Source organism: Arvicanthis niloticus, chromosome 4 (genome assembly GCF_011762505.2).
Source record: "Arvicanthis niloticus isolate mArvNil1 chromosome 4, mArvNil1.pat.X, whole genome shotgun sequence".
Taxonomy (NCBI): Eukaryota; Metazoa; Chordata; class Mammalia; order Rodentia; family Muridae; genus Arvicanthis; species Arvicanthis niloticus.
Window position 1 is genome coordinate 107,549,168 of NC_047661.1, and position 23,855 is coordinate 107,573,022.

At 40.7% G+C, this 23,855-nt stretch overlaps 1 protein-coding gene across 1 annotated transcript in view; it reads left to right on the forward strand.

The window, feature by feature from the left end:
• Col25a1 (collagen type XXV alpha 1 chain) overlaps window positions 1–23,855 on the forward strand; it is a 383,527-nt gene that overhangs the window by 164,064 nt on the left and 195,608 nt on the right. The window contains exons 3-4 of the mRNA XM_034501180.2: window positions 21,703–21,747; window positions 23,790–23,797. Coding sequence (XP_034357071.1) covers window positions 21,703–21,747; window positions 23,790–23,797 — 53 coding nt within the window. The remainder of the gene's footprint in view (window positions 1–21,702; window positions 21,748–23,789; window positions 23,798–23,855) is intronic.

Here is a 23,855-nt window from a genome sequence, read left to right on the forward strand (position 1 = left end):
ACGTTTAATTACTTCCAAGCACTCATTCTTCTTTGAAAAACAAAGCAAAACTAAGACCCCCCCCCACCCCCAACGCAGTATCTAAAATGAATTGGGAGGGATGTTATCACATTTTAAAGATGTTTTTAGGAAAATTATGAGAAAGTTGCTAGATGAACTAAAAATTGCAGAACGTTTCAGAGATGAATTAACCAAGATGTAGTGTGGGCAGACTCTGGAAATGGTCATCTCAGCATCATCCAGGAAGAGAAGAAACCACCCACACTGCTGTGAGTGGACCACCCCCAGTCTTCAGAATTGGTCTTCGCAGGTGATGACTGAGCAGTTGGGGATACATCTATTCAACTCCTCTCAATGTGAACCATTTTTTGTCACCTATAGTGTATTGGAACGAGGAGACTGCCCCGGTAGCGTTTTTTTTGAAAGTCCTCTCACATTGCTGGCTTTGCTTTTTCTTTTCGGTCATCCTTCAGCACTTGTTCTTAGCTTAGCTTTCAACAGGATAGATTGTGACCTAGTTTGAAAATGCTTGAGGGAGTTTGCTTTTTTGTCCACTTCCGTTGTAAACGTTGTAAACCGGTTACATTCTTGCCCTTCACACAGTTATGGTTGACACTGTGTATCAAGGGTGCCCATTGTTCTGCCTGGGAAGTGGTGGAGGCTGGTGTGCATCTGGGGTCTAACACAGACCTACCGCTATTTAAAACTCCCAGGCTGCCTGGGGCACAATGACTGGTCCACACAGTAGTCAGTATTAGCTGAGGTATTGATGGTAATCTTGTTTCTTTGTTTCAAAATAAGGATAGGGAGGGGTGTTTGTCCCCCCCACCCCATAGGGGATGTTTTGCTTTTCTCTTAGCATTATAGAAATACAGGCCAGGAAAGGAATCTCCACAGGCTGGTAGTTTATCCCAGGTTCACTAGAACTACTGCTTGGCACTCTGTCTCTGTGTCTCTCTGTCTCTCTCTCCTGTGTGTGTGTGTTTACATAGTCAACAATATCTCATCCTTTACTACTTGTTTCTTCTAAAATTTAGATTGCTTGTGAAACATGGTCTCAGTTGGACCTGGCTAACCTTGAAGTCAGAGCTCTGCCTGCCTGCTTCTGCCTCTTGAGTGCTGAGATTTAAAGGCTTGTACTGCCAGGTTTTTTTTTAATGTTTCCTTTTATAAGATTTTATTGCTTTCTATTTCATTTTCATTTAGCTCATGAGCATTTATTGTTTGGTAAACACAACTAATTTATTTAATGACCTACCTGCTCTAGACCCAGCAATCACTGCAGGACATTATACTTTGCTCATTAACGTAACTGACATTGTTAATGGAATAATATAAAATGGTATTTTTTTTTTGTCAGTCTCATGGCTTTGCTGAATACCAGGGTTAGGTACATAATAACCACTCAATAAATTCTAAATTAATGAATAAATAAATAGCCGAGGTGTGTTGTGCCTGAAGCATAGGTGAACTCCTTTGTCTTTCCACAATGCTAGAATTCGTTGAGTAACAAATACAGTCATTTAGCCAGCAGCACTTTCCCAAGTAGTCTCTCCTTGATGGTCCACCGAGGCAAATGCAGGGTCTTTTATTCCAATCTTAATTACTAATATTAATGCAGAGATCATATTTTGCACATTGCATAATAAATGTGTGTGTGTGTGTGTGTGTGTGTTTGTGTCTCTGCATGCAACCTAGTGGCCACAAAGGGTTAAAGAAGCCACGGTGGACTTCAAGACGATCCAAAGAGGAAAGAGAGGTAGAAGGTAAGGAAATCAACAGCAATACGAGAATCTTTGTGGAAATAAAACAATGAATGCAAAGATGGTGGTCCGCTGGAGACACTGCTGCTGCTGGCCGCTGCCCCCGTAGAGTCAGGATGCAGGGCCAGAGTTGAGTATAAGCAAGGCTCAGTGTGGACTAGAGAGGCTGGGGCAGGACCAGGTCCCAGTGAACAAATGAAGACAGATAATTCACGTAGCCGGCCACAGTAGTGAGGACCAGCTGAGCTGATGCTCTAGGATAGGTGGGACATGTCAGCCAGTCCTATTCCTTGACCTACACATTTGGTCAGATGACAGGTAGGTGGGCCTGTTGCCATAGCAATGTTAGATGCCTCTCTCTGCATTGGGTCCAGGTAAAGGAGTGATGCCCTTTGGTTATGCTAGTGGGTCTGAGTTCTTAGGCTCAGATTTTCTGTTAGGGTTTTACTATGTCCAAGTGCTGGGACAGTCTCAGTTCCTATGATGAATTTGCAGGGTGGCACCCTTCCCACTTTTAGCAATGTTTTACTTATTTCTTTTTTTTTTTAACAGTCGGTGCCTTGTGGGGGTATGAGACACATGATGGTGTCCACGTGTCCACCATGATGCAGCAGCATCTTCTGTGTCCTAAATGGAGTCAGTGCTCTTGTAGAATGGAGCCTCTCAGGAGGAAGCACAGTGTGAAGCATCACCAGTTTACACCATATGGAGTAACTTAGGGCAGGGTACAGCCTACTCTTAACAATAGCTTACAATGGTTAATAAAAATGGACACCGGAGTAAGAGAGCACATTCTATTTCTCTTATGGATGATTAGAATTGTACTATAAAGCACAAAACAGACATTGTTTACATAGTTTCAAACACCTGAAAAATCAAATCTATGCGATCCTTGGCAATTCTGATAGATGTTTAGAGTATAGATATGTTTATTATGAACTCTTAAATATTTAAGTTTTACATTGTCAGTCAAAACACAATGTTTTGGCAGTTGTCTGGGCTTCAAGTGATTATGTAAGCAGAGCTTTGTTTCACTGACTTAGTCGGAACAGATTATGTAGAGGGTAAAAAATATACATAGAAAATGAAATATACATTCAAATTCTTAATGCATTTTTATTTATTGCCCGTTTTCTTCCCTCTTCTTTTCATTTGGAGTTACATCTTATTAATGTTAATGGAAATCTTGATGTGGAATACAACCTAAAAGTTTATTGCTTTTCCGTGACTATATGAAACCAAGCAGCTGGAAACGGAAGCTTTAGCACTGTTTTCTTTCATGTACTTTATCATTCTTTCTCGATTACGTAATGCCAATCTTACTTTTTCTTTCAAACTCCATTCTGGCCACATCTTTACTATATAATCCTAGATGTATGAGATCATTTTATCTCTTTTGTTTGTTTGTAGGTATACCTGAGTCTAAATTGTTTTCAATTTTTAATTATATCCAGACAACTAACTTAGTATGAATCTTATTCTAGTCACTCAGAAAGGGTGTCAGTGGATCACTTGAAATAAAAATGTCATTGTAAAGAACCAAGTAATGAGACTAGCAGTGGTACTCTGTGCTTGGTGTTGGGGCCTTCACAATAGATAGGGGAAGGCAATAAGTGTGGCTGACATGGTGTGGCAATCCTGTGCCCATACTGTGGGTGCTGTTAACATCTAAGCAGTCCCGTGACTTCTTAGAAGGTTATAGTATAAGATCCATCTCTGTCACTTAGACTATCAATCATCCATCTTCATGGCATTATGTATCCTATATTCCAGGTATCTTTGTCATGGATACATACGTATCTGTAAAAAGCCCATGAGACATTACTATCTTACCGGATTGCTTTAAAGAGTAGTTTTGTATACAGTGTATGCATTCACAACAGTTGTTTCTACATGGAATGTTGTTCTTTAATCCTTTTACAAAACTTTCTGCTTTCTTAGGGCCTGACATGTACCCGTGGCCATGCAGTAACTTCATAAATGTATGCTAAAAATAAGCCTGTTTTCTTGACGTACATCTCTGACTTTCTTATTGGTATGGTCTCACTGAATACCTAAATAAGGCACTATTACAATGGAGGTGTTCAATTAAATTTCCATAATTAGATTAATACATAGCACTCCCTTTGGATACTATATTAATTTCAGTCTTGTATTAAGTCACATCAGAAACCCAGCTGTCTATAAATCATATAAGAATTCAAATGCTGGGAAATGCTTTGTATTTTACACACTGGCTAACCTGGGTTAGCGTTTTGTATTATTTGGCATGACTATTGCATGCTTTACATTCTGCAGCATTGGAGATTTTAAAAGTAGTTGCTTATTCCTTTTTCAAATCAAAGGAAGTAACATTGTGGTGGAAATTACAATGGCTTGCATTTTTGAAACCACATGGTTTCATCTCTCAATTAGTCCAAACAGCCAGGCAAGTATTAACTATTGCCCTTGCCCTATACAATCAACATCTTTTTTTTTTTTTTAATGGCTTGAATAATTAGTGTCTCAGCAAAAGGATCTCTTTTGGTTTTCTTTCTATTTATTAACTACAATTTCCAGTTGTGGCTATTGATGTCATGGGAATGACACTGAAAAATTAGTAGATCCAAAAGTGGACAGCAAAATAATAGACTCTTAAAGATACAATCTGTGAGCAGAAACTAAAGAATTGAGTATTCCCAGCTTCTATGAGAAACAACCAGCAGAGCTGAGATAGCATCTTAACCTCTGTGAGTTACTACTAGAAGGAGCAGAGGCACTGGACCATCCATGGACCACACACAGAGAAAACGCAGTGATGTTCTGAAGGATACTTTGTTGCAGTCCAGTGTTCAATCTTCTCTATCTGGCAATCAGCAAGCGGGAATCCGAGCAGGCACTGGATAAAAAATGTCTGCGGAACTAAGTGTTGTTCTATTTTGAACAAATACACAGCAAATGGAACAGCTTTCTTAAAGCATGATTCCTTCCTGTGGTTCTAATAATGCACTATTCCTCTTAATACATACCACTGAGCTTGTTTCCGGTCTTCCCAAATCCTATGGCGATTTCAAGGGAGGAGTTGCCGGGGAAGAGACTGAGAGGAGTTAGATAGTATTAAAGGATTTATTTCTTCATAGGTAAGAGGGCAAGGGCTTGGTAGGTCTGTTTCTCTCCTTCCTTTTTCTTCTCCTCTCCTCTCTGCTCTTCTCCCTTTTCTTATCTTTTCCCTCCTCTCCTCTCCCTTTACTCCACAGCCCCTCAGTCTGTCTTCAGAGAAAACTTCCAGCTGATAAAGCCTGTATGCAGGTTCGAGCCTGGAGCTTAGGGGAGATGGAGAATAAGGCATTAACTCTCACCCTGTGTTGCTGCCTTAGGGCAGCTTGTGGTGGGGTAGTGCTGAGCAGCCTGAAGTTTTATGTGGGCCCCCTATAGAGTTATGCAACCATTGGAGCACATCTGGCTAAGGAATAGCTTGGCAGCTGTAGTGCTGATTGCAACATCAAGTATTGAGAAATAAGACATCTTGGTGAGGTTGGGGATGTGCAGTGGTCATGGTGTTTGTCATTTCAGAGTCTTCAAAGGCTTTAGAAAGAAGAAGGGGGGAGCAGCATGCAAGCTGAGAATGTGAGTCTGTGTTACAAACCTCAAACAGGACAGGCATGGTCAGACCCATAGCGATCCTATAATGGACAATGGACAAGAACATGATGTCCCACCCTCTGCAGTTTCTAGGATCTGTCTGGCCTATATCTCACTCAGGACAGAAAGCCTTAGTGATAAGAATAACTTCCAATACCAGCTTAAAAGGACAGAAAGACTACTCATCACCTCAGAGCTCACCCTCCTGAGGCTGCAAGCAAGGACATGAGCTGTAAAAGCTAAGTCCAGCTTGCAGAAGATGTTGTCAGTTAGAGTGAGGTAATGTCTTTCTTCTGGTAACTTAAATTTCAAAGTTACTGAGATAACTACATGCTAGTACCCACTTGTGAGGACTTAGAAATCTTAGCACTCCAGGCAGCCAGATTGGATAGTGTACCTGTTTTGGAACCTCTGTAAATACAGAGATGTTTTTATGTTGTTAGCCATAGTCAAATGTGCATCAGCAAGATACTCAAGAGTAAAATCTATGAGGATTGTATAATTTATTTTCAGGAGAAATATCACCAAGTGGTAGTGGTGTATGCCTTTAATCCCAGCATTCAGGAGGGAGAGATAGGCGGATTGCTGTGAGTTTGAGGCCAGCCTGGTCTACAGATTGAGTTCCAAGACAAACCCTATCTCAAAAAAAAAACCCAAAAAACAAACAAACAAACAAACAAAACCCAAAAAATAAAATCTATTTAAGCATATATGGTTATGGATATTTACTTCTTTGGCTTAAGTATGTAGCCTGTAATAGCTATTTAAGGGAAGTAGTATAGGTCTGTTTACTAGGTGAATACATGGAAATGTGTTTTCAAAGGTTTAGGAGCCAACTGGGTCCGAGGTGTCTTGTCTGTCTCCTAGAAAAGAAGATAGGTAGCTACACATCTCGAGTCAGGGAGCTCAGACTGTTCTTACTGAGACTGCAGAGAAGGGTCTGCTGCCCCTTCCACTTCCATTTTCCTTGCCACCTCTGCCACACCACGTGTGCTCTGACATCCATCTTTGGACTTCAGCATGCTCAACTCCTGGAACGTCCTTCAATGATTAAGTCCCAGATGCTCTGACTTGAAGAAGTAATCTAAAGTTGGCATGAAGGACAGCCAAATTTTAAAAGTAATTACGTCCTCTTGACTTTAAATAGTCTTTTTTTTTTTTTTTTTTTTTTTTTTTTTGGTGGATGTCTGCCGTTTTCCTGTTGAATAAAAAATATTGAAATTTTAATATTTATATATTCTTAGAGCAGTTAAAGTATCAAGTGAAGGGATTACTATCTCCTGGGCAGTTAGCCACAGCCCATGTTTCTCAATTATAATCTCACTGTATACTGTGAATGGTTTCCTAATGGTATCCTCTACTGGGAGCCAGTTACGTTATAGCCTATGCTTATGTAAGATCAGAGAGACCTGGTGACCCCTATCTGTCTGTCTATCTATGTATCTATGTATCTATGTATCTATCTATCTATCTATCTATCTATCTATCTATCTACCTACCTATCTATCTAGAGGCTGAGACTCAGATAAATCACATTTAGAGGGAATCACCCCTCGCCGCTGGAGACAGGATGATAATATAGCTCTCTCTATAGGTGCCAACTCCTGAACCTCATTGAGCTCATGCTGAATTGTTTGTTTGTTCTTTAAATCTTCAATCAGTGCATAGGAATGTATCTGATTTGCCCCAGCACAGTTACAAGTAAACTTGCTTCTGACAACTTGACAACTTTCAAAGCCTTGGGTGTGTTTTCACCCCTTTGTCTCTCCTCCTCTTCTTTCCATCCCTGCCTTTAGTTTGCCTGTCATGAATGATAAATCTGTTGCGAGTGCTGCTTGCCCAGACTAAATATCCTGCTCACTCGTTGCTGGCGCTTCGCTGGTGCGTTTATCTTTTCTTTCTGATCCAAGTGCTCTATTGAGTTTGGGAGGCCTTTAATATGTCGTCAGGCTTTGGTAAAAGGACAGGGCAGGTGTCCACCTGTGAAAAAGCAATAATAAGAGGGATTACTTTCTCAAATCCAGCATGGGGCTTGCTGTGCTGGCCAGCATCCAAGCTACTGAAGTCTTCCACAGCTGGCCTTGGGGAGCCCCCGAAAGCAGCGGGGACAGGCTCTGTGTGCTTCTGGGTGTTGAGTAGAAGACTGGGAGGTGGACTTGGAAGCACAGGTCTTGGATTTGGCATTCCTTTTGTGAATCCAGCTAAAGCAATGGCCGTTCCTCCTCTACCCCAGGGCCTTTGGTTTTGAGATTGGCTGCTCCGCTCAGTTTTCCAAGATGTACTTTCTGTTGAGCTGACTGGGGAAAGTTTTCACCTCCTTAATCCCCTTTCTTCCACCTCTTCCTTCCATCCCCCTTTGCTTCTTTTCCTTCTTAAATCATTACCATAATCTTGGCTTCAAAACAATCAGCATCCGCCAAAGGCCGTCTCACGGGGCAGGATTACTTTCATGTGTGGCCTAAACATAGTGCACAAACTACTCCCTGGAAAAGAAAACAAAAACTTTGCCCTAGAGCATGAAGAATACATTCTGCTGTAAAGAAACTATTCTACTGTGCTTCCCCATGTCCTAAGTGGCCATCAGTGAAACCAAATAGATGTTCCTGTCTGGCATGGAAACTGTCCACTGGGGAGAAAGAACCTACACCGTGATTCTAATTTTAGACTGCTGTAAAGATCAAAATATTTCCGTTCCTTTTTTTTTTTTTTTTTTTTTTTTAATTCTAAAACTCAAAGACTTGGACTATGTTTGAATTGAAAGATTCCCAAGTAAAACTGGCATGGTAGGCCAATGGGTAGGGGCAGTGAACGCCCCTCTCACTGAATGTACGTGCTCAGAAGGCATGGATATTTGAAAAATGCACATTCTAAAAATGTCTACTGTTAGGAAATATGCTGTGGCAAGGGGGTACCTGGCAGGCCCATGCCAAGGTGTCCCCCCTGAGAAATTATGCCATGCAACAGATCTGGTATAATGGAGTTTATTTGGGGGAAGAGGGGGAGTGAGGACCTGGAGAAGGGATAGGCAGATGAATGGACAGGTAGACAGGCAGACAGGAGCTGAGCTATTAGAGCAGAGGATAGCATGGGGCACAGAGAAGGCCAGCTGGGAACATGAGGGAACAGAGAGAGCTGGCATGGTGAGCCATCTTTTTATACACAGCCTACACCTGGGGACCTGATGGCAGCAGCAAGTGATGACAAAAGCCATTGCTAGTTCCTGGGAGGAGCCTGGTGGAACCACCTGTAAGCTAACAGCTACTATAGTGAGTCAGGTGTTTTTGATGTTTGTCAACCAAAGTTATTTTTACTCTTAACACACTCTTTGACAAACATCAAAATGACATGATGCACTCAGCTTTGTTTTAAACTCATTCTTCTATAGCTACAGATCCACAAATTAGCAATATGCTTTTATTTTCCTTGACCGTAGGGCTCAGCGATAAATCAGGCCAGCTCCTTGTCCTCAGTTGTATGAGAACAGTAGCTGGAAACAGACCTGTAGATCAACAGTCTCAGCGTGGTGTTTCGAGGACCCCAGTGATGATGGCGGTGGAAAACGGCGGGATCGTGAATTAGTCCCACATAGTCATGTTACAGTCACCAATCGACCATAGACGTCATAAGACAGGCTGAAGGTTGGGAGGTCGAGAGATGCTTTAATGTGCTAAATACTCCTCTTAGTGCTTGTTAGGTGTAGAGATCCGGCAGTCTCCAGAAAAGTGGCAAGATGGTCAGTATCTGAGAAGAGGGATCGGGGTACTGGGTGATGGTGTGTTCTCAAACTGCCTAGCAAGCAGTGCTTTAGTGCTGACTTGTGACACATCTGGGTTTGGTGCTCATTTACTCTGTTTAAAAATGAGTGTTCAGGGGCTGAGGAAATAGTTCAGTCAGTGAACTATTGCTGTGTATGCATGAAGACTTGAACCCATCTCAAAGAGCTGTATGTGGTAGTGTACATCTGTATAATTCCAGATTGGCCAGACAGACAGCACTTAGTGGCCTAGTCTGGTCTGTTTGAGATCTCCAGGTGAATGAAAGATCTTTTGAGAAGGGTCATTACTGTTGACCTTTGGCTTCCACATTCGAGCGCGCGCGCGCACACACACACACACACACACACACACACACACACACACACACACACGGGTATCCAGATATTTCTGTCATATAATTCTAGGTTGCTGCTTATTTTAACTTCGCCAAGTAAGACTCTGCAGCTGTCACTGAGCCTAGCTTCAGATGATGTGAGCTTCACCCTAGGGCAGGTGGAACATGTAAAGGAGGCTTTGACAGGATTCTGCCCAGCTCCAGGCTCTGAGTTTACATGACTGACAGCACATGCGGGCTCCACACCTCTACCCACACCACACTACAAAGGGTGATTAGGGCCTGTTTGTGATCTGACCAAATTTCAGTTCATCATTGACTGCTACTGTGAAATTAAAATAGGAAATCCTACCAAACTGATTTCTTCTATCTGTCATCTTAAAGAATCCCTTGTCAGTTAAAGTTCAAACACCTGGTCCTGGTGACCAAACTGGAGAGAGCCTTTAAATGAAAATGAAGGTTATTTGATAGTTACCTGGAATGGTTGTTTCTAAATTAGCGTTCAGTATTTAGTTATTCTATCTCATAGAAGATGGAATAGAATTAGTGGAGATTGGTTTTTAAACAGACGCACATGTTGATAAAGCATGCAAAGGACATTATTAGCCTTTGGGTATTATTTGGGTTACTGCAGCAACATTCCATAGCACAGTAAACACAGCAAAACACACGTGGAAGAAGGCGATTCATTACATTGTCCTAGGACATGAAGTTGCCCTGTTAGATTATACTGATGACCAACGGCTGGCCGTTGTTTATCACAATTTGTGATACAATTGAATACAAGCATCCCTGCCTCCCCAGAGCCTCCCATTTCTCCATGAGGGAACAGAATATGTAGCAAGATCAAACAACTGGGCTTCGTGGTTGCATGTGCCCAGGGAGAATGACTGGGGTTCCAGAGGGATTTGTGTGCCTGCAATCATAGCTTGGGCACTTCCCCTCCTCAATCCCTCTGGAATTTCTCAGCTGCAGCCATCAGTCCAGGGGGTTAGAGGAGCCCACAGGAAGTACAGAGAGCTGCTCCTATGCATTACCACTTCTTGCTACAGTTCTGAAAAATCCGATGGAATTGTGAGCTGTGGCTGGCTTCTTTACCACTGCATCAGACATTCCACTGGCTGTCCCACTGGTACCCTCTTCTTGCTCAGGCACTGGTTACCATTATTATGCTTGTAGAATTAAGCACTTGTCCACTGGCTGGCAAATCCTCAGACTTAACTGGCATCCTTGTGGGTATACTTGTTGAACCGTGGGTTACTATTCTTGTGAGCTCTAGAGAGCAAGAGTATGGTCATTTAGTAGGGAAATGTGTTTTGTTTTTCAAAGAACCATGATGTTTGAAGGTAACACTCAGTTCTGGACAGTCAATTCCATGTTGCAGATAATATGTATAAGAGTCCGTAAAACGTAACAATAGCAGGGCGCATGGAGTCTGGTTTTCTAGCCACGATCCTCCCATTTCCTTATTTCAAAGATGGCTCAGGTCAATATTCTTGATAGAAATTCTGAAACAAGGTACCATGTGTCAGTGGAAATACTGACAAGATTTCATGGATTGAAATTTGTCAATAGAAAGACATAAGTGACCCCAGTAGATTTGGACTCTGTTTTAAGGTTTGTTGTTACACACTGGCTATACTATTATTACCACATTATTATCTGCTCTCTGGGTAAAACTTCATAACCACACACGTGAAACTGGCCTCCAGCTGCTCTATGTGCCAAATCCATAAACTAGTGTTCTCTAACAGATACATTTTTAACTCTAAAGGCTGGCGCATCTCATCTTACAAAATGGAACGTGCTCTCAGAGGATTTACCTGGTATTAACATGCCAGTATTCTCACTGCCTCCAAGGCTAGCACCTGATGATTGTGTTCATAACGGAAGGAAGTTTTATTGAACTTTCTAGTGCATAAGAGTAGTCATTTATTCTATAAGGTCTAATGTGGAGACTGTCCTTGCCTTTTGACTCTGCCTATGTACCCTGCACATCCATCCAAGTGTATGAGTTTGATTCACCCTGTGAAGTATTACTTATTTTGGTGGTCTCACCGTTTGTTGCCGTGTGCCTTGGCTTCTGCGGGAGACTCATAATTGACCCTCCTGCCCAGTTAGTTTTTCCACCACATGGCTTTCTTTCACCACATTGTCTGGCTAGGCAATGTTTAGTTCCTTCCTGTGACCTCCCGGAGAATCTCCTAACATCTTCAACTTGAAGGCTTCAGGAATCTGTGCCAATTGTACTCACCCAGCCCTACTTCAAATGTTAAAGCCTCATTCAATGACTATGAAGTTAGCCATCGTGGGTGTGGTTACTTGTGTTTGATCTTGCCGTACTCCATTCTGTCTCATCTCTTTCCATACTGTTTTTGAATCAAGTGAGGCTGTCTCCTCTCTGCAGGGCTGCTTCTCCTCTGTCTAGGAGTGACTACCATACAACCATTGCCAATAGCAGTGTGACATTGTTAAATATGGGCTAATGTCATTCTTTCCGTCTTCCCAGGAGGACGGAAATAAATATTCACATGCAGTGCTAATAGCATGAGTACTTATTCTTTGACTTCAGATGTTTTAATAGTCCAGAATTGCTTTAGATATGCCCACATTTATCTCCGCATAACATATTCAGAGAACAATCACGTGTCTAGAGGATTTAATATATTCATAGTAATCTTTCCTCATTCTCGTATTAACAAATGACTTCAAAGCATACCAGCAGAACCTAACAATTCCTTCATAACGATTGAGTAATGAGGTGGCTGCTCACAGGAGATGACTGAACCTGATTAGGTCATATATACTCACAAATACACATGCGGATAGAATATAGGTCATGTCAAAATGGATTAAAATCCCAATTTCTTCACTTTCATTACCACTCAAATAGAGATAAGAGTAGAAGAAAAGTATATGTGAAAATGTAGTCTATTGAACAGATGTCACGCAATAACTGTTTAGAAAACTTACTTTATGTATATCCCCTAATCATCTTAATTGGGGTGGTTTCTTTCATCTTTTAAAAGACACATATTGAGCCTACATGTTTACCAATCTAGTAGGCAGCATGAACCTGATAGAGTGAGGCCTAAATATGAGGTGGACTAAAGTCTGGAGCGATAGTCAACTTTATTCAGAGCATCAGACAATTTATACGCTAAGAGTTAAGAAGAGTCACCTAATTTAAGTGTACAATCACAGGGTTAGGCTGCACATGGCAAAAACTTTTTTTTTTTTTTTTTTTTTGCATAAAGGAACCTGAATATCAACAGCCTGAGTAAACTCAATCCTACCCACTACATCTCGGACGAACACAAAAATCATTCTAAGAACAACTTTGTGTTTGAAGAAACTGAGGTCATAAGACTCTTGTCTTGTTTTCTTACAGGCATTCAGAATTCTCACATGACTCCGTTCTTGGAGTTCCAATACCTACCTATTGCTAAATTATAAAAACAAACAAAAAAAAAAAATAAAAACAAAACCCAGGAGAGATAAAGCAGATTCCATCAGTTTCTCCTGTATTTACTGTAATAACATTTACAGTTTTTTTTTCCTCAAAGGCCACAGGGCATCATAGTACAATGACCTAGTTAAAACGACTTCATTCTATGTGCTTGTCTTGTGATAATCAAGTTATAAAACAAAAGAATTCAAATTACCATCTATCTCCATTGTGTATCTGGTTCATTCTTTCTGTTTATAAATCCAAATTCTTTAAAAGATTTGTGATTCCATTAAAACCACGTAATCTAAAAAGTTCATTTATTATTTCTATGAGCTTGGCAACTAATCTTTAATAGACATGTGACCATCCTTGTTAGGTGATACATAATCTTACAAAGATGCACGCCCTGTTTCTGCTTTTATGCCCTGATGTCTTACAGCTCTCCACTGCAAATAGAAGCTTTTTAAAAAAGCTGTCATGATAAATCCCTTATAGGATCATGGGGCAAAACACTCTAGGACCATAATAATGAAACACGTTGTATGTGGCGACAGAATGATAGAAATAACAACTGTGTTCCTGCAGCCCTCATTCCAGTCATGGAGCTTCAGGATCACACAGTTTACAGTGGAGCAGATTCTAGTGGAGGCTCCATGTTTATTAAATAGTAAGAACAGCAACAATGGACATCTAAATGGAAAGAATCTATGTTGATGCCTCAGTAGTTTGCTTGCACTGGGCTTAGAAATGCCTTTTCTTCTATTGCTTGTACAGTGATTTCTGGTATGTTCTTCTGAGTCTCCAGTTGTTGTTGTTGTTGTTGTTGTTGGTGGTGGTGGTGTGTGTGTGTGTGTGTGTGTGTGTGTGTGTGTGTGTGTAGGTATATGTGTGTTCCTAGCTGTAAGTAGCTATGGGAGTAGCTGGTGGGAAGCCTAGGAGGTTGGGACTTGAGAAACAGATCAGAAATCAAAGTCAGCCTCTCATAGGGAAGCTGAGAGAGCTGCACCCACTGCAGTTCTGTTGTGTCCCCTATGTTTATTTAAAACATTACAAATAACTTTTATTACATCCCCTACTTTCTTGAAAATGAACAGGTAAAGCAAGAGTCTGATAGTTTTTGTGAAAAGACTAAAAGTTTCTTTTGCCAGAAAAGCATCATTGCTGTTTAAGAATTCACCCAATAAGTGTTTTCTGGAATAACAGCTCCATTTTCTTCTAGGCCAATGGCTTTTAAACTGTTTTTGGATAATCTCCCAAGAATGTATTATATTTTATGTTTAAAGGCTAAGTATGTATTTAACCTCTCAGTTGACTTTAGACCGTCTACTGCTAGTGAGTCTGCATTTATTTGGCAGTTAAGAGAGTGCTTTTCCTCTCTGAAGACCTTCCAGTGATCATGTTTGTTTGATGGAGTGGGTGCAAGCAGTCAAATCTGGGATTTGGTGCATGTAGAGCAAACACTCTGCCACTGAACTATACTCCCATGCATTAAAAAAGCAAAAACAAACAACAAAAAAAAACCCAAAACAAATAAACCAAAATAAATCTTCATTCATTGAACATAATTTCTTAATTTTTTTTCTTTTTAGGTTTTAGAAGTTTTATATGGAATTATCAATTTTTTTCTATAAAAGTTTGAAAAAAACACTTTTTTTAAAACCCACAACATTAAATATTGGTATATTTTACTTTACAAAGTTCTCTAAGCACATTTAAGGAGCAACTTTTATAGTTGTAAAGGGCCATTACTGTAGTTCACAACTTATTAAAAACATATGAGCTTCTTAGGGCATTAAAATAGAAGCTTCACGGCCGCCTGTTTGTTGTTTATCACTGAAGGACAGCCTGCTGCTGTGATTCATACTCTAATCGTAGCATTTCGAAGGTTGAGGTACAAGGATGGGCACTTGTGACCAGCCTAGCTTCTGTAGCAAATCCCAGGCCAGCCTGTGTAGTCAGACACTTATCTCAAATAAAAATTAAGCAAAACTACCATATGATACAGTGAACAATTTTACTGGCAGGTTATTGGCTTATATATTTTTATTAGTCTGACAGTGTGTAAGAATAGAGCCTTTGAAACATTTGTGAGGTTGTCTCTTGCATTTTAAGAAGAAAGATACTTCTCCAGTTTTTAAAATAGACTCATTGGTTTTTTTAAAATATATACTGGTATTGAGGGTCTAGCATAATGGCAGAGCACTTTCCTGTCATGTACAAGGCAAGAATTAATCCTTGACATTCAGCCCCAAAATGTTTTGTCCAGTTGAGTTAGCAAATAAGTATTGCATATCTGAATACTTGAGTTATGGGACTCCACTGTAGCTTTAAATTATGTAATATTTATTACAGTTATTTTCCTTTTATGGATTGTTGTCCCATGAAGGTTAGAAACTTGAGGGAATTTGAAACAAAACAACTCACATGAAAGATAAACAATCCTGTATTACATAAGGTAGAAGACACATTGGTGGGGCCAAATCCTGGGAAATAAATCTCATGAATAATACAAAAGAACTGTTTGCTTACAGATTGTCCCTGCCCCAAAGTGAAGCTAGCACGTACCAAATAGATCATGTAGTATTCTTTCCAAGCTTACTGAAGCAAACAGCTCTGGACCAATTGCTAGAGATGACCTTGATGGCTTATCCACAGTGATGGGGACTAAGAATAAACCTCAACAGTCAGCCTCCAAGATACAAGGCTGGAGAGTGACAGCGTCTGTCTGTGGAGTGTGGGTTTAACAGTGAGCAACAACAGGACAAATCACAGCACCAAGTGTGAAGTGAGGACCTGTCTCTACTGTGGGAGAACTTGTACAGTACACATACTGAAATGGGGATCTTCATAAACCCACTTTAGGTGATTAAGTTGCACCCAGGGTGCCCTGATTGTCAAACACAGTATGTACCTGTTTGGGCTGTGTGTGAGCTCCTGGCTGTCTTATAACAGAGACAATTTGTGATCATAGAGGGAGTACATTTTAGTCGGGATTCTACCTTCAGCCATTTGCTGTGTAAATCTCTTGATTCTAATTGTGAAATGAAAAGGTTTGGGCCACCGTGAAGGAATTCAAGGCACCAAGTGAGCAAGCAAGTGAGGCACTGTGGGAAAGATTCTGAAACTGGTTTGTGACTACTTGTAAAGTTAATCCAAAGAGCTGAAGGTGATCCTGATGTAGCCTGCGGAGAATGAAGAGGGCAGTTCAAGCAGAATAACCCACCTTCTCCTCTGTGGACAGGCAGGTGCTTTTCCGACCAACAGCCTGCTACAGCTGCTAGAGTCCTTGTCCAGGGGACTGTGCCTGGAGGAGCATCCCAGCACACACCCACATCTGCAGGTCTCCCTACCCCATCTCCTGCAGGTCTCCCTACCCCAGAGGCCTTCTGCATCTGTGCGATGCTTCTTGCTTGTTTTCTCTATGACCACTGGCTCCGTCTCCAGCTCTTTTCTTTGCTTTTACATCTCTATTTTTCTGCCTGCAGAAATTTAAATAAGAGTATCTATTTGTGGGTTGTTTGCCCACAGACATTGTTCAGGCTGTTTTTTTTTTTTTTTTTTTTTTTTTTTTTTTTTTTTTTTTTTTTTTTTTTTTTCCTGTTTTCTCTAATGTACTTGAAGAATGCCAAGCTCCTGAAAATTACATTTCTAAGATGTACATGTTTATAAGAGGTAAAATTTTTTTTTATGAAGTACAAATAAAGCCACGTTAAAATGTCTTCTTAGAGTAGTGAGAAAGATTTTTTTAAACTTCATTTTAAAACACTGACAGGAGAGGAGAGGAGAGGAGTTAACAGATGTAAGGCATAGGGGTCAGGTTAGACAACTTTGATAAATTCATGAAATGAGGTTGTTTGGCTGCCTCCAGGAATCTCCTGCCCTCAAAGCACATGAAGACACAGAGCCATGTCTAGACTCAGATCTAGCAGGACACTCCCAGTGCCCATTAGCAGTGTTCAAATCGTATTAATTGTGTGGGCCAGTGTCTTAGTTAAGGTTTCTATTGCTGTGATGAAACACCACGACCAAGAGCAACTTGGGGAGGAAAGGAGTTTTTTTGGCTTAGACCTCCTTACACTGTTGATCAGGAAGTCAGGTCAGGAACTCAAACAGGTACAGGGAGGCAGGAGCCCCGCAGAGGCCATGGAGGAGTATTGCTTACTGGCTTGCTCATAATTGCTTCCTCAGTCTGCTTTCTTATTGAACACCAGTTTAGTGATGTCACCATTAACAATGGCCTGGCCCTCCCACATCAATCACTATGTAAGAAAATGCCCTACAGGCTTGCCCACAGTCAGAGCTTATAGAGGCATTTTCTCACCTGAGGTTCCCTCCTCTCCGATGGCTCTAGCTTGTGTCAAGTTGACACGAAAACTAGCCAGGCAAGCTAGAAAAAGTGACTTGTTCTAAGAGGCGAGTGATGAGTGGTCTGTCCACAGCTGAGTTTCTATGAACTGGCTTAAAAACCATCAGTGTTACCGCTGTCTTTTAAAAAACAGTTTCTGTCTTGTCTCAGTCTGTCTATTACAGTTTTGCAAAGACTTTAAGATCTCCCCGAGGCCTGAGTTGTATTCATTGTCCGGAATCGACTAGTCCTGAAGAATAATCGGTCCTTGTTGTCCCCCCTTTGTTTATCTGTCTCCTTTCTCATTTCATAAAGTCGCTGCTTGGAGATTTCCCTGACTTTGTCTCTGTCTCTTCCCACTCATATTCTTGAAATCAATTCCTTTTGCAGAGACTTGTCTTTTCTATCGATAGAATCCCTGAAAATTTTCTTGCAAGGCCCTCGCCAGAGTCAGTAAATAAGCATCCTTTTCCTGTGTCTGTCTTTGTTCTTCCATCTCCTGCTTGGCTGGCTCATTCTCCCTCAGTTTGGAATAAAAAATGGCTACTAGTTTTGAAAACTATTTCAATCAAGACAATTTAATGAGAGTCAACTTCTTGAATATGTCTTGTTGATTAAAATGAGAAGCACAATATGAGTTAATTTAGCAATCAATTATTCCATGGGATTGCTACTTTATTATCACTTTCTATTCTTTAAATTTTTTAAAGAATTTTATACCTTCCTACAAAGAAATATGATCTAACCCCCCATCTTTGCTCCAACTCCCAGAGTATCCCCTATGATGTCCCTCTCAATGGGGCATTTTTTAAAATAATAGCTCATTAGTCCAGTTAGAGATGCCTGTAAGTGCATGGGTCTGAGCCACCTGCTGGAGCGTGGGAAACATCAGTTGCCACATCTCCAATAAAGAAAGATTCTCTCCCCCAGAAGCTATCCATAGCCAGCCGGTAGCTCCTCAGTAAGGGTGGAGCCTGGGGATTGTCTGCCCTAACTATGTCCCCTCCGTGGTGGGTTTGGGCTGGCTTGAACTTGTGTAAGTCCTGTGCTGGCAATCACAGCCATGGAGGGTTCATTATTACAGCAGCTGTCTGGCCCAGAAAATGGCATTTCATAGTATTCCACTCCACTCTCTGGTTATAAAATCTTCCCATTTCTTCTTTCACAGTGTTCCTCCATCATTGGTGGTGGTGAGTTCATATAAACCATCCATTTTTAGGGCTGAACAGTCAGTCTCTTACTGACTTCTATCCATTGCAAAAAGATGCTTACTTGACCAAAGTTGAGAGCAGCCAATGTCTGTGGGTATAAACATAAATATTTGGAAGGTATTTTGGAGGCGTGGGGATTTAGCAAAATAACAATAGCAGGTCCTGCCCTAGTGCATAAGTCTTAGTCCCTACGAGTTCCTCAACCATGGGCTTTTGATCAGAATTATAGTACTAGGTACGGACCTGCTCTCTTGTGCAGCATGTCTCAGATCCAATCTGAAAGTGGTTAATTAACCCATAATTGCTGTGTCACATTAGTTGGCACAATAAATATTGTAGCACACAAGATCCAGCACTGGGTGAGTCCATTGATGTCTTCTTCCCCACAACATCCTGCTTAGCACCTTCCAGTACTATGAAAGCTGGCCCACTATGTAGCAAGTTTCCTGGCCAGTTTCAGATGGATATCTCTGAATCCAAAGCATGTGTTGTCTCCAGCAGTGTGGTCTTACTTTGTAGTTCTGGTGGGTGACCAACAGCAATATCTGTAGCCTGTGTTGTTTTCGAGACCTCTGGAGCTTTCTGACAAATCATTTGTCGAGCGGTACCCTACACCCAAATTCTTACCTCTCGCTACATCAAAGCCAAATTGATAAAGGACCTCAACATGAGATGTGATACCCAGAAATTTCTAGAAGGAAAAGTAGGAAGCAAACCTCAAGTTGTAGACATGGGTTAGAAGTGTCTGAATAAGATTCCAATAGCAAAGAAAGTAAGACCCAACAACTGACAAATGAGATCTTGGGAAACCAAAATCTTGTGACCAGCACAGGAAGTAGTGAAATGAGCGAATAGGAAGCCTGCAGGGCTCATCTGACAGGGTCAGTCTCTAAAATACACAAAGATTTAAAAAAAAAAAAAAAAAAACAACAACAAAAAACAAAAAAACAAACAAACAAAAAACAGTAAGACATCAATCCAATTTAAATATGGGCTATCCAACTAACAAAAGGTTCCAAAGAGCAGTGACTTCCAACATACTGTTAGTGAACTGATGAAGTGCACAGATTCTCAGCTCACTGTAGATGCCGGCTTCCAACTGTCATTATAATATACTCTTCCTCAATTCAGTATTTTTTCTAGGTTCAACATATTTTAGACTTTCATCTTAAAACTTAGTTTGACCTCACTGTCTCTCAAATATTATGATATTCTTCAAAAGCCCTGTGACCTTCAATGGATGCTGTCTTGCAAGTGCCTTCTGTTCCATTACCTTCTTTGACTGGTTTCTGGATTTGTGTTGAGTATTCAAGGAAGACATGTTCAGAAATAGTGTCACTCTGCTTTTGGGATTTCTCCAGAAGATGGCATTGCTTCATGGATCCCGTTCTCATCCTGTATCTCTTAATTTAGTTTATTTTAGATTCTCTTTAAAATCCTTAGTAAAACGCATCGTTTAGAATCTGTACATTTTACTGTTTTAATAGAACATCTTCATGGAAAAAAGAAAATGAGTTAATTCCCAGTGAATAAATAATTGCCATTTATTCATAAGTGAGCAGTCCGTCAGAATGCCTCAGACTGTAGCCTCTGGTATTTCTGATGGTGTCTCCTTCCCTGTGAATATTCATAAATTTCTTCCGTGAATTTAAATATGTATTTTTCTTGTTTGTCCGTTGAAGCTTAAATCAATTTCTAGGGCTCCTATGTTCCCTGCTAGAAAAATAGTTTATTCTTTTCAAAGGTGGCTTCTAATGTTAACCATGTCTGTCACAAGTGAGCCTGCTAAGTTTCCTTGGTTTAGTGATTTTATACTACAAAGATCTGATTTCTAATCTTAAAGGAGTTACAAATTTTGGATTGTGTATGATTTTGGGCGAGAATGTAAATTTATATTTTTTATATAGTAAGGTCCTTATACCTATATCTGTATTTACTTATTTAATTTTTTTTGTCCCAATCATGGGGAATGCCTTGAGTGTGCATGGAATTCTCCCGTTATTCCAGGATAAAGAAAGAAATCCAAAAGTCTACTGATAATTTCGGTTTTGCTTATAAAGCTGTGTCTTCTGACATCTTCAACTGATATTATTGCTTATTTATTTATTTTTTTTAACCCTGCTATTAACACAGAGGACCATACTGGTCCTGTGCAAGGCTGTGGGGGAAGCTGGGTGGCCCACCAGTGTTTCCACTGCTCATGGCTCATGGTAGTGTCTATTTGGAGCCGGTAACTCAGACTCCCGATGACAGTTGGCTGTGTCCCTGGAACTTTCCAGAGTTTAGAAGTCATCAGACCCACTCAGCAGTTCATTCTTTAGCAGCAGGCAGCCCTGTGTTTTCCTTGGCTTTTTCTCCCAGCAAGTCTTCTAAGCCCTCAGTCCTCATTGTGGGTTGATTACTCTCTTCTGTTCACTTGAGCCATAATTCACTGGAAGCTATTTTCACCCAAGGAAATGCAGACAGAAGCTGTGTAATTGAGAACAATGTCTTCAAGTGCAAACAGCTAGAATTTGATGCAGTCTGATGTTCGCTAGCTTGTCCTTAGAGTCAACTCACTGAAACGAAAAGGTGGTTGTTTTTCCTACTTTTTGAATGGCATCATCATTAAGGCTAACTGTTCATTAAATGATAATGATCTTGTCTCTCTAGAAAAAAACAGACTTAAAGTTATGACCTACAGGTAAAGCACCTAATGGGGTCATGAATCTATCCAAGTGATAGTCACTGAATTCCATTATATTCATATTTAACAGAAATATTTTAGGTTGTATTCCTTTTTGTGTATTCATTTAATTAATTGCTATCCAAATACTTTCAGAAGAATCATGTTGAACCTGACTGAAGACAAACAGTAGTTATATAGATTTGGTTCTTATAATTTGAGACCTTCAGAAAATAAATACAATTCAGCTGCTTGCTTAGCAAATCTTTTCTGTATTGATGGTATGTAAGTGGGATGGGCAGAAGTTTTGACTCTTGCGTATGTTTGAGTAGTCATTTAGACCAGCTTTGGGGATGAAATGGAGCTTAGCTTTGCTGAAACACAGAATAGTGACCTCCATCAATATCTGGTCCCTTTCTTGAAGCTGGTGGTAAAAAAAAAAAAAACAGTGAACAAAGATGTAGGAATTATGTAACAACCCTTATACAACTGGGGGGAAAATGAAACTATGCTATAAAGTATCCTTTATATTTCAGGTCCTCCAGGAAAACGAGGGAAGAGAGGCCGAAGAGGAGAGTCTGGTAAGTGCCTGCCCTGTGTAACTCACGTTCTGGTGCAGTAGCTATGTTTGTCCCCATTAATTGACAGTGATAGTTGCTTGTTGGAAGGTGTGTATCTGTTTGACATTTTTATTAAAGACCTTAAATTTAAGGAAAAATCCTTATTACTCTTAACAAACTCTTAAGAAAGAAGCATTGGAAAACACTGTCCATTAGGGTTTAACAACTACCCCCAGCCCCCAATTTTAGCTTGCTTGTTGATCAAGGTCAACCCTTCTATTCTTCATCCATCCCTTGGTGGGATTCTCATCCATACATGGTATAGCAACATCACCATGTATCCTCTAGAGTGCCCAGCATGGGGGTGTTTATTTGTGTCAACACTCTAACAAAAACACTTTGGACAGCTCTGTTATTTTAACGAACTGGCACAGTTTGTCATACTCCTGTGCTGTTCTTATGGACTGTGGGTGGGGCTTCTGGTACAAGCCACAGAGCTCCAATAGTGAGAGTGGCGTCATTGAGTTCTGGAGTTTCCATGTTGTCACTGAGGAAATGATGGACCAGCCAACTCTACCAGCCAGGGCTATTGTAATCCTTTGTCTTGACTCCCACTCCAAGTTTGTGCAACAAGTTCCTATAGCTGGAGTGAAACAGCAAAGGCCAAAGGAAGATATTTTTGAAACCAAGATAGAGCAGTAAGAGAGGTTGGTTACTATTCTAGCTATAGGAAGTCTGAGACGTCGAAAGGGCCGATATCGAGATGGCTTCTTAAGAGAGAGCATCAGTCTTTCCTTTCATAGTGACTCCAGCATGCTCTGAAATGGGATCTCCCACTGTCTAATGGTAGAGCTTGCTGATATTTAAGTCAATCACTGGCGGAGTGTTGAAATAGTAGAGCCCCAGCTTGTCATGCAGTGGGCTGAATTTGGGACATCTCATTTACCTTTACCCTTTAAAAAAAGATGGCAAAGTGAAAGGCATTATGAAAATTCACCACCTGGGGAGGATGGCTGCTGAGTTCTGAGTATTCTCAAGAGCTGTCCATAAGCCTCTCTGAATCTGGATGGCTGGAGACTTGGGTGAGTATCCCTTCGTAAAGGACAGACTTCACAACAGAGGCTTTTTCGTGCCCTTTAAAAACAGAATGTTTAAGTTAATGTGTGAAGTCCCAGGGCTCATTATTACATCTTCATGAATATGTGCTTGAGATTATTTGTTCACATTTGTCACCCCCACAACCCTGCCCCAAACCACCTTGTGCTTCTTCCTCTAACTGGTCCCCTCTCTCCCCTCCCCAAGTAGCTTTGAGGAAAAGAGATGACAAAACAATGTTGTCAGGCAATCACCAAAATGATCTTTTGTCAAAAAGAAAGAAATTAAGGAGGAAGAAGAAAATTGTGTGCTTAGGTGAGTCCTATAGAGGAGAGAAAGCCACCTCCCCACTGCCTAGTTAATTGGTGTTTGGAGCAAATAGTATGTAAAATACAGGAATGTTCTCAGTTTCTGCCTGTGTTCTGGTTTAAAGAAACCTATAGAGAGACACTAGGGTTGAGCTTTTATGCATTGGCAGAAACACTGAAGGAAGGACATTCTTTAAGGAAAGCCTTCAACAAGCGCTAGGCCTTGCTGATTTGAGTGTGTTTATCGAGCTTGGTTCTCTGCAGTGGTCCAAAAGCAATCAAGATTCTCCTGCCTCGTATGCTACATAGATTTTTATGTGTTACACAGTTTTATTTCAGGTTCATGGACCTCTCAGCTTCACATGAACAGGCTTTGGAGAGCCTGAAAGTTTGTTTGAATTCTGTGCACAATTTGGCTATAAATTCATTTTTTTCTGTCATCTCAAATGTCTATGATATAATGAAATCCCTGTGTTCCAAGTCTCCTGTGTGGTCTCAGAATTGTGGTGGTGGTGGTGGTGGTGGTGGTGGTGGTGGTGGTGGTGGTGGTGGTGATGATGATGATGATGATGATTTATCTGCTGGTTAATTTTAACATTCATAGTCACTAATTTCTCTTCTCTCTCCTTTTCATCTTTCCCCCCGGCTCCTGCCCCACAGGTCCTCCTGTAAGTATTACCTGATGATTTTGGTTCTTTACATTAATCAGGTTCAATGTATGTTAAA